This window comes from Malus sylvestris, chromosome 11 (assembly GCF_916048215.2).
Source record: "Malus sylvestris chromosome 11, drMalSylv7.2, whole genome shotgun sequence".
Taxonomy (NCBI): Eukaryota; Viridiplantae; Streptophyta; class Magnoliopsida; order Rosales; family Rosaceae; genus Malus; species Malus sylvestris.
The window spans coordinates 30,658,164-30,669,295 of record NC_062270.1 but is presented as its reverse complement, the minus strand read 5'-3'; the positions used below and the strand labels follow the sequence as shown (position 1 = coordinate 30,669,295).

The 11,132-nt window shown below is 38.8% G+C and overlaps 2 protein-coding genes across 2 annotated transcripts; one reads left to right on the top strand and one right to left on the bottom strand.

Moving 5' to 3' along the window:
* Nucleotides 1-460: 460 nt before the first annotated feature.
* LOC126588183 (purple acid phosphatase 18-like) lies at nucleotides 461-4,782 on the bottom strand. The gene is made up of 5 exons (XM_050253253.1): nucleotides 4,575-4,782; nucleotides 2,537-3,209; nucleotides 1,484-1,672; nucleotides 1,311-1,399; nucleotides 461-931 (listed from the first exon to the last, which is right to left on the bottom strand). The coding sequence occupies exons 1-5, from the start codon at nucleotides 4,706-4,708 to the stop codon at nucleotides 712-714; spliced, it is 1,305 nt and encodes a 434-aa protein (XP_050109210.1). The 5' UTR covers nucleotides 4,709-4,782; the 3' UTR covers nucleotides 461-711.
* A 1,949-nt stretch (nucleotides 4,783-6,731) lies between these two features.
* On the top strand, nucleotides 6,732-8,621 carry LOC126588180 (uncharacterized). Its single transcript, XM_050253247.1, has 2 exons — nucleotides 6,732-7,084; nucleotides 7,898-8,621. The coding sequence occupies exon 2, from the start codon at nucleotides 7,902-7,904 to the stop codon at nucleotides 8,472-8,474; it is 573 nt and encodes a 190-aa protein (XP_050109204.1). The 5' UTR covers nucleotides 6,732-7,084; nucleotides 7,898-7,901; the 3' UTR covers nucleotides 8,475-8,621.
* The last annotated feature ends 2,511 nt before the right edge of the window (nucleotides 8,622-11,132 follow it).

Here is an 11,132-nt window from a genome sequence, read left to right as displayed (position 1 = left end):
ATTAAATAAACTTCATGGGGCAAAGAACTATAGGAGTTTTAAATTTAAACACAAACTAAACAAGATCAAAAGTCTTCTGGAAGAGAGAGAAACAAACATTTGATAACAACTTAACGCAATGCTCTCATTCCTTAGTATAAATATACCATTGTATTCAAAATAACTTAAACTAAATAGACACGTTGGTTACAAAAATAGGCAGTCTCTCTTCCTAAAACGACATAGTTTATTATCCAAGTATTTATTGTAAACAGCACCACCCTTGACCAAGATGGGACCTAATCATTGCTCGCGTTACTTCTCACACATTTTTTTTGTTTTTTGTTTAATAGCCAGTTTGATAGCTATTTTAATTTTTAATTTCATTTTTTTATGGTAAAAATTTAATCCAAGTTTTGTATAACAGAACCCTCAGTTCTGTATGTATAACCAGAAATACATAATATTTACCACCAAGAACAACATAAAGGGATAATCTTACTATATATATGTTACATATGACACAAATACAGGGAAAATTCTACTGCATAAATATATATGGTACATGCATGCATGCATAAGGTTTGACACATACACAGAAGCGCTTGCACATTCGAACTGCAGAAAGCCAATTTTCCGAAGAGGCCAACCAGAAGAGAGAGCCCAAATAGCACAAAGTTCATCTTAAATGTAGACCCCCTTGATTTGATAAACTTGATTTGATTACATCTTCTATGGTTGGATGAGTATCTTCCTTTGTTCGTGTCTCTTCTCAGCAACGCATCCCGAACTAACCAACGAGGTTATCCAGACCTGATCGGATCTTACAGGCTCGTCATCGTCATTCCTATGCCAGGTCCATAAGGCATGGGTCGAGTTCTTTATATTCAGCTCACCATGACCAAAACTTGCTTCCCGGAAAACTGACCACTCAGGTGATGGGCTTTTATACCTGTAAATTTGTGAAAAATTGGATCAAATTTTAATATATAATCAGCTTTACACTGCTGTTTCAGCTGAAATATTCAGAATACTGCAAAAAACCCCCACTCTGTATTGAAAGGGTGCAAGCTTTCGTTCTTTTCCAGCGCCAATGTTGGAGTACTTAAAACAGTTAAAACAAGCACCACGTTTGAATTGAAAGAGTCTAATGCCGATGAGACTCATATGTGCTGAATAATAGTATATCATAGAGAATTAAAAACTCAAATGTCCAGATCTCATGCCATTGAGAACCGATTTCAGGATTGTTTTTCCAAGCACATGAAAGTCGAGCAAACATTATATTTTCCAAAATTGGAAATTTGAAAATTTTGAGCACAGATACATACTTGTGAGCTAACCCTTCTCTGTTTCCGCCATCACCAATGGTTATGTGGACAGCACCGCATGTATCTGATCTTCCTTTGTTCACGCGTTTCTGTCAAACAGGGCGTCATGGATTAAACATTGAGTGCCCTCAATTTATACTATAGAAAAACATGCGAAATTAGCATAGCTATACCGTCCGTTCATAAGCATGAACATGACCAGCAAACACTATATCCACACTGGCAGCATAAAGCAACGGCTCCATTGCTGCCATCATGCTGTCCCCTTCACCTTGATGAGCCTTGTTACTATTGTACCAGGGAACATGAAATAGCACAAGCAGCCAAGGTGTCTTCTGTCGGTCAACCTTTGAAAGATCAGCCTGTTTCACAAGAATGACATCAAATAACCGTCACACGTGTAGCTGAATGACTGGTTATGTTATATAAAGATTGACACAAGAGAGGCAGTGAAAGAAGCAAAAAGCTCCAAAAGCAAGATAGAAGATGAACGTAAACGACTCCAAAAGTACATCTAAACTGGTATTGAAGTAATAATACTTGAAGACAATGCCTTGTTGGTATATTCAAATATGGACCCCTCATTGTTCAAGGCCTGCTTTGTGATAGAGATTGGCAATTCTTAATCAGCAAACCAACCTTCTGCACCTAAAGGCTACACTGGGAACAACACCTGAACGAGATTTATGTTAATAAATTTCCTTTTTATATGTTTCTACTTCCACAGTTGAGGCTCCGAAGATTTTTTGACCATCCCTAACTTCTGTACCAACTTATTTTGTGATGGATTGTTAGAATGGGTTCATTTACTTACTGGGCATATACACAGATACTAGTGGCCACTAGGGATGAGCACAGGTACCTACCGCCACCGCCACATCCCTAGCACCCAATGCCCATCCCTACTACCCACCATTGAACTTTTCAAGTTTCCAAAGACAAAAGATACGAAGACACATGGGGGGAGGGCATGCCATGTGCACCCATCCAAAAAACTATTAGCCAATCAAAGCATAGTGTGATCTATGAGAATATGTCACATAAACACATATAAGACCTATATGAAAATGTTACAGAAAACATCCAACAGATGGCACATACCGTAAACAGTTACAAGATCCAAGAAGCTACTGATAAAGAATCAGAATGATTATCACTAATATACTGTTTATTACTTAGTGTAGAAAAGACTATTCCTTCTGATAGGAGAAGAGGATTTAACTAACCTTCAACCACCTGTATTGATCTGAATACTCATCATAATCAATATATGAACCGAGCATGATAGCATGGACACCTGCAAGTTCGAAGGAATAGTAAAGATTTGAACTTGATCCGCTTTCTTCATACGGCATTTTCCACCTGGAATTATAGGATTGAAACCCATCCTTTAACAATGGTATATTTTCCTTTTCATGGTTCCCTTGGGTTACCATCCATGGCCTTGCACTTGCAAGTGGCTGCACCAGCTCACCAAATGTATCCCACCGAGACTGAATGTAATCAGCATATGAAAGGTCTCCAGGAAGCAGATGCACATCATATTTGCACTGATCAATGTGGTCTAGGGTTGACTTTGTCCATCCAGTTTGTCCGAGATCTCCAGCCACAGCAAAAGTAATTGGAAATTGAGCTGGAGGGGTCTTGAACTGAAACTCAGGACCTTGGCCTCCACATTGGTAGAAGTAGACGGTGTCATGTTCAAGAGGCCCAATGACAGTATGGTGTATCTTTCCTGAGCTATAGAGCACATAAGTATAAGAGGTGCTTTCTCCTTGAGCTACAGAACTGTATGTCCCAGATGATGTTCCATATTCGACAACTGAAGGAGCAGATTTATCATCAGTGACCCACGTCACTCGCATGTGCTTGTCTCCTGCCAAAGAGACGTGCACCTGCAATAGGCATTTGTGCAGAAATGTATATATATTAGGGTAAATAATTAATAAACCCTGAAGAAAACTGTAAAATTGGGAGTCAATAAAAATAAAATATCAGACAAAGACCTAATACCTAACAAATTACTTTCCCTGAGCACAAATCGTGTTGATTATGTCGCTATCAATGATAATCATGTTCATTATGCAATCATAACATCCAAGAATTCCAAATTTCAATTCAGTGTATGCGCATTAACATGCCAATTAATTGAATAAAAGAGGATTTGTTGAAATTCAAGGAACACTCCCACATGTACTTCAGCCAAAAACCTTAGAAACTTTTTCTGTTTAAGACAGAACGCACGGAGTCAATTGATCGACCAGAAAACTTTTCACCTGAAGTATGTTTATTTCTGCCCTATCCAGCTATATGAGGGCTCATGAATTATGGTCATAATTGGCAAAGCCTTGAAACGAAATTACGAGGCTTAATTGGGTAGAGGCATTAGCAAACATGGCCCTGGGAAAAGGTATTGAAATTGGCTGCAAATGGGGAGGTTATATGGTGCTGGTTCAAGTAGCCATTGGAACAAAATGTGCTGCAGCTCATGGTGCAACACAAAATGACTTTCAGTACCTAGTGTTTGAGTGAAAATAACAGAAAAATCAAGTGGACAAAGGTAATGACTCAAATCGAGATAGGTCGCTTTGGTCAGAATGAATTTGATTCTTAGTGGAACTGGATTTCGCCTACGATTGCAAAAATGATAGTTTGGAATAACACCTGTTAATCTTACACTACCACAGAGCTCACAACCGCAAACAAGAACTACCATTACACTGAGCGAACCAACACAACGACCCCATCTTGATTTCGATCAATTTCCAACCATGCTCTCTTAATCTTACACTAGCTGCCTCTATTAACTAAGCATAAACAAATAAGAATCAAGTTACTCAACATACAGCCACTTAGTAGCACGTTCTAGTGATATTCATTTTTACTTGTAAACGATTGTAAGCGAGCGAGAGGGATTAGGTTTAATTCTTGACATAGACGAATTTGAATCATATTATTGCTAGTCAATTGTGAGACTAAGTCAAATCCCCTCCATCTTAGTGAGAAGATAATATCGTTGGTTAAAAAAAACAAAATATTACTCAAACATACCAAACCAAGGAAAAAGGTAAACAAAAACAAAGATTAGACAGAAAGTAAAGTATTTTCTGGCAAACCAAACAGAACCCAAGTTAAAACGGAGCAAAATTTTCCGGCCTTCGTGGAAAGTGGAGTTGGGATCCAAATTTTTCCCCAGAAAATCTTGACATTTCCAGAAAGTGACAGAAACAGAGGAGCGAGAAGGTGGTGATTCACTCACCTGCTGGGGGAAGAGAAGAGGATTTTCGACTCCATGGGAAATGGAGGGCCTTGCGAGGCGGTGGTCGGAGGTATTCATGGGCGGAGATGACGGTGGTGGAGATTAAGAAAAGGAACGTGATTATCTGCTTGGGGTCCATTGATTCCCGCTTTGTCTGCCGCGTTATCAATTACCCAGGTTCCATTTTGGGTTGCTTTTTGGATTGTCGTAGTGGAATGACTAAATTACCCATTTGTCCCTTTCCTGAACTTTTATATTTCTGGCGGCGGTAGCATTTGGATGAGGTTGAGGTTTGAGATAATATTTTGTTCAACAATTATATGACCATTTTGTAAATTTAAAATAGTTAAATTAAAAAAATTATTTTTATGAGATCTGTAAAAGAATCTCTACCATGAATAAAATGAAACGAACTTTTATAAAAAGAGTTTGGACTAAATTTATTTTAATAAAATAAGAGAAAATTAGAATCCTTGACAATTTTTTTATATCTTTTAGACTAAACATTTGTGTCTTTTTTAGATTTGATTAAAGTGCTTTGACAAATAAACACCTTAGCATTTTTAGTTAATTTAAATTACATATCATTATGTATTTTTTCAAAATAAAATGTTTTGGGAAATTTTAATTGAACCCATATAATCTCTTTCTACACCCAACTTAAACTTTAAATGTGAATTGTCTATTTTATCCTATTACATAATTATCATCAAGTACAAAATGAAACAACAATAAAACTAAAATTTATCAATAAACTCACACCCAATAATCAAATCTTACCATCATGCAATCTTTATCCTACGTTAATTATGGCTAAAACTTTAAGAGCTCTCATAGACTAAATTCGTTTTAGGCATTAGAGATTCTTTGGTCCTATCTTGATTAGCTTGTGCAAATCATTAATCTTCCTTGAATTTTGGTGGTTGATTTCGACGATGTAAAGTTCAATCTTCAAGCTTGACAAAAGAAGAATTCCAATAGATGCCAAAAGCCTTGGATCCAACTCCAAAACAAAGAACATTGATGAATCGATCTAAAAACACTATAACTACCTAAAAAATAATGGGAACTAGAGGCTAGCAAGATGATTGATGCTTTTGAAAGCCCGTCTCAAATGCAAGTTGAGCAACACAGCCAACTAGAAAGGGAATGACAGAAACCAAGGGCGGAAAGCCAAGCATTGGCCAGGTTACATACACAGCAAACAGAAGAGCCATGACCTTAAATCCCGTGGTAAAGAAATCAGATGTCAAGTATCCTCTTATGCCGTTAATGAGACCCAATCTATTTGGACTGAATTGCAGATATGGTTTTTGCACTCTATCAGTTACAAGCAGGAATGTTGCAAGACCCATATAGAATATGAAAGTAGGCATATGAAAGCACGGGACTTTATGTTCATGCAACTAAAACTGTGGGGACATGGATATCAAGAAAACAAGATATCAAAGTGTTATGTATATGGAATATTCATAAACAAGTAGAAACTTCACCAAATTATTCAACTTGTCCATAAAATTCAAACTCTAGAAAGCTTTTATTCTCATAAACAAGTACAAACTTTACCAAATTATTCATTTGAGATTTTATTTTCTAATGGTGTAAAGATAATTTACATTTTAAATTGGGTTTGTTAGGGTAATTTAGGTAGTAAATTTGGGTTTAAAGAGATATTAGTTCTTTAATTAAAAATACTATGGATACAAAGAGTAAGTTGGGTATAGAAAGAGGTTAGATGGGTTCAAATAAAATTTCCCAAAGGTTTTTTTTCCTTATTTAGTGGGATATTAGTTATAAAATCTAATATCTCTTTTTCCATTTATATTCTTTCGATCAAAATAAATTGTTTTGTCCTACAAACATTAAATATTCTCTCTTTTTCCAAATGGTTTGTTTTTATGGATTTTTTTTCTTTCTAAATTGTTGGTGATCCACAGTAATTTTTTCATTTTTTTTTGTCAAACTATTTTTCTTTGCACTTTTTTTTACTTATAGTTGTTGACAAACTATTATCAGGTACAACATGTTATGTGTATATTCTCGCTGGGTACGTTTGAATTTGTAAAGAACATTGATTGGTACGTTTATTTACAGTTTTGGTACGTTTGATTTGGTATATATTGGTACCTTATTTTTAGTTTTGGTGTACACATTATTTATTGGTGTTGTAAACATTCCTAGTTTAAGTATGATTGTGTAAATCCTAGATAAGATTTGATTCTAGTTATCCTTTCCTATTACAACTTGTATTACTTGGAGGAGAAGGAATATCTTCTCTCCCTTTACTACTATAAATAAAGGCACAATGTAGGAGGGATAACAACACACACATTCCCCTACAATTCTACAAACACACATCTCTCTCCTCTCTCTCTCTGCCGCCGGCCCTACTCCCTCTGTCAGATAAAATAGACCACAACACGTTATCAGCACGCTCCTACCGCTGCGCTTAGGAATCTGACGTTGGAAATTTTTTCTGCATCAAACCAGTTCATCCATATCATCACGCAATCAGGTTCTTTCCAAACAACGGCTTTTAACTCGATATTTTGCAAGCCCTGATAGCATGAACATTCACCATGATGCATGACCCAACTTTACGTTTTACGTATTTTAGATTCTACGTAAATTGTGTATGCTTCATAATCAAAATTGCTACAATTATGTGAATTTGATATTTGTCATGAATTGAATCCTACATATGTACATGCATTGAAACTATTATTTGCATATGCATCAACGTAAATATGTGATTCATTAAAATTATACATGCATATAATATAATTGAATACAAAAAAAAAAAAAAAAAAAAAAAAAACGAAAAAACAATTTTTTAGGGCTGCACACAGCAGCCCATTCCCCTCTTCTCACCCCGTGGGCCTGTAATCCCACCCGAGGGTTCTTGGCCTATATTTTTAGGCCCCGAGATTTTATTATTTAATTTTTTTTAATAATATGGGTTTTTTTATATTTTCACCCACACTTTAATTTGGCCCCGAAGACCAAAAATAAATTAATTCACTTATCATTATACAATATTTCTGCATATATTCTTTGCATATTTGTTTGCATATATATTTGTGTTTGCCTGCAGGAATATATGAACCTGAAGTTCATAATTACTTTGAAACCCGAAGTTTCTTTTACACATGCCTTGTTTGAAAACCCGAAGTTTTCACTTAAATATATCACCCATGAAAACCCGAAGTTTTTCATGCAAAATTAAACCAATACATGTCTATTAGAACCTGTATGTTCTACTCCTATGTGAATGGATTGATTTTTCTCCATTACACTAACCACATCTTGTCCATCTATTTTGTGATAGGAACATGTCGAATTTGAACAAACTCGACTTCACCGCTTTGGAGGTTTCTGGAAGGAACTACCTCAAGTGGATTCAAGATGTGAAGCTCCACCTCACTGCAAAGAACTTGCGTCCTGCTATTGAAGAAGCAACAGATAAACCTGTTGGCGAGGCTGAAAAAGCCACTGCTATGATCTTCATCCGAAGACATATCCATGACGCTCTACAAACTGAGTACCTTGCTGAGGAGGATCCACGTGCATTATGGGTCGCTTTGGCTGATCGTTTCGATCACCAAAAGGACATATTCTTGCCTGAAGCAAGACACGACTGGCAGCACTTGCGCTTCCAAGACTTTAAGTCTGTGAATGAATATAATTCTGAAGTTTGTCGAATCCGATCACTTCTCAAGTTTTGCAATGAAACTTTGACTGAAGAGGATCTCCTGGAGAAGACCTACTCGACCTTCTCTGCTTCTAATATTGTCCTGCAGCAACAATATAGAGCTCAGAAGTTCACTAAGTTCTCGGATTTGATCTCTGTTTTACTTCTTGCTGAAAAGCAGAACCAGCTGTTGATGAAGAATCATCAAGCTTGACCTACTGGGGCTACTGTTGTGCCTGAAGCACATTATAGCACTAATCAGCACCCAAAACGCCAAAAGAGGCGTGGTAAGGGCGGCCAGAAGCCATCCCACCAAGGTCAACAGAGCCAAGGCCCATCCAAGGGAGGAAACAAAGCCCAGAAGCGCCCAAACCTCGCTCCCAAGGCCCCGAACTTCAAGAATAAGGGCAAAGCACCTGCCACAATGAATGACGATATGTGTTATCGTTGTGGTTCCAAGGACCATTGGTCCCGTATTTGCCGTGCTCCCAAGAAGGTTGTGGATGCATATCATTCTCGTCGTACGAAGTTTGAATCAAACTTCCTACAAGTGGACGAACCGGAGACTACAAAGATGGAGGTTTCTGATTTTCAGGAGGATACCACTCCTATGGAAGATTAGAATCTTAGACATAGACTTATTTTTCAGTTAAAATAAGACATTTGGGGCCGAATTCCACCTAGTGGCCGAACCCCACCTTGTTTTTTGGTTGATTTTGAACAATTTTCCTTTATGTTTTGGATTATTAGTTGGCGATTTATTTTGGATATTAAGTTTTTTTTCCTTGAATAAATGAAATTCTTTTGAATTGATACTTGTTTTTATAAACTTTTATGCATGTGACCGATTCAAATTAATTTTTCATTCTAGGTATGACTAGTGGGAAAGTTAGTTGTCTGGCAGATAGTGCAACCACGCATACTGTTTTGCGTGAACGCATCTATTTCACTAACTTCTTACCTAAGAATGCACCTCTGACAACCCTCTCAGGCCCATCCAACATGATCGAAGGATACGGTAAGGCACGTATAATGTTGTCCAATGGTACAATCTTGACCATTGCTGAGGCACTCTATTCTCCACGTTCCGGAAGAACGTTACTAAGTTTCAAGGACATTAGAGATAACAATTACCACGCTGAAACCCACGTAGAAAACGGAGTTGAATTTCTGTGCGTAACTTCCTACGAATATGGCCAGAAGCGTATTCTAGAGAAGATGGAGCGTAACCCGAGTGGTCTGTATACTACGACCATACGCCCCATAGAATGCCACTATGTGGCTGGCCCTACCACAGGGACCGCGCACGAAATTACACTTTGGCATGATCGTTTGGGACATCCTGGACGAATAGCGATGCGCCGTATCCTCAAAACTTCACACGGGCATCCACTAACCCGAAGCTTAGGTTCGATCCATGAAATTGCATGTCAAACATGTTCTATGGGAAAGCTTATTACTAAGCCTTCTTATGACAAGATTCGTTCGAATCCTCCCATTTTTCTACAACGGATTCAGGGGGACATTTGTGGACCGATTCAACCTCCCTGCGGACCATTTAGATATTTTATGGTTTTGGTTGACGCTTCTACACGTTGGTCACACGTGTGCTTGTTGTCCACAAGGAACGCTGCATTCTTCAAACTGTTGGCTCAGGTTATCAAGCTCAGGGCTCACCACCCTGATTATCCGATCAAATCTATTTGATTGGATAATGCTGGAGAATTCACATCTAAAACTTTTGATGACTATTGCATGTCGGTTGGGGTTGAAGTTGAACATCCTGTACCCCATGTTCACACCCAGAACGGCCTGGCAGAGGCTTTCATTAAGCGTTTACAAATGATTGCTCGATCGTTGGTCATACGTACCAAGCTCCCGATCGCTGCTTGGGGCCATGCAATATTGCACGCAGCAAAGTTGGTCCGCCTGAGGCCTGTTGCGACACAACCATTTAGTGCCCTTCAGTTGGTCACCGGATGCGAACCCGACATATCGCATCTGCGCGTTTTTGGTTGTGCGGTCTATGTGCCGATCTCGCCGCCCTTACGTACAAAAATGGGGCCTCAGCGAAGGATGAGAATCTATGTCAGATATGATTCTCCTTCGATTATTCGTTACTTAGAACCTTTGACAGGCGATCTGTTTACCGCTCGTTTCGCGGATTGTCACTTCTATGAGACAGTCTTCCCGTCGTTAGGGGGAGATAAGAACGTCAACGTTCCTAATGAACGACGCGAATTATCGTGGACGACTCCCACTTTGTCTCATTTAGATCCCCGCACCGCTCAGTCTGAAGCTGAAGTGCAGCGCATATTAGATCTCCAGAGCATAGCTCAGAGCATGCCAGATGCTTTCACCGATCTAGCGCGCGTGACAAGATCACATATTCCAGCTGCGAATACGCCTGCAAAGATGGATGTACCAAATGTACGACGGACTACCCTCCTGGAAGCCCGGGACGCCAATTCTGGTGATCCACGTACATTAGCGGCTAGCCAATCATCTGCCCCTACACAAAAGCGTGGCAGACCCCTTGGTTCAAAGGATTCACACCCCCGGAAGAGGAAAACCACGGCACAAGGTCCTGAAGAGCCTACCGTGAATCCGACTATCGCTTACTCATTTTACCCAACTCATGAGGAAATTCTAGATTATGGAAGCGTCCTTGAAGAGACGAATCCTCCTCCCGAGAATCGTGAGATTTCGGTCTATTATGCTAGCTTAGATGATGTGTGGCGTAGAAATGAGATGATTGTCGACGATGCATTAGCATTTGTAGTAGCTACTGAGATCATGTTGAGCGATGACATTGAACCGCGTTCCGTTGATGAATGTCGACGTAGAGCTGATTGGTCAAACTGGAAACAAG

Coding starts and splice junctions, on each gene's coding strand:
- LOC126588183 (XM_050253253.1), bottom strand. CDS start 4,708: ATGGACCCCAAGCAGATAATCACGTTCCTTTTCTTAATCTCCACCACC. Junction 3,210..4,574: donor AAATCCTCTTCTCTTCCCCC/AGCAGGTGAGTG, acceptor CAAATGCCTATT/GCAGGTGCACGTCTCTTTGG. Junction 932..1,310: donor AGAGAAGGGTTAGCTCACAA/GTATGTATCTGT, acceptor ACAAATTTACAG/GTATAAAAGCCCATCACCTG.
- LOC126588180 (XM_050253247.1), top strand. CDS start 7,902: ATGTCGAATTTGAACAAACTCGACTTCACCGCTTTGGAGGTTTCTGGA.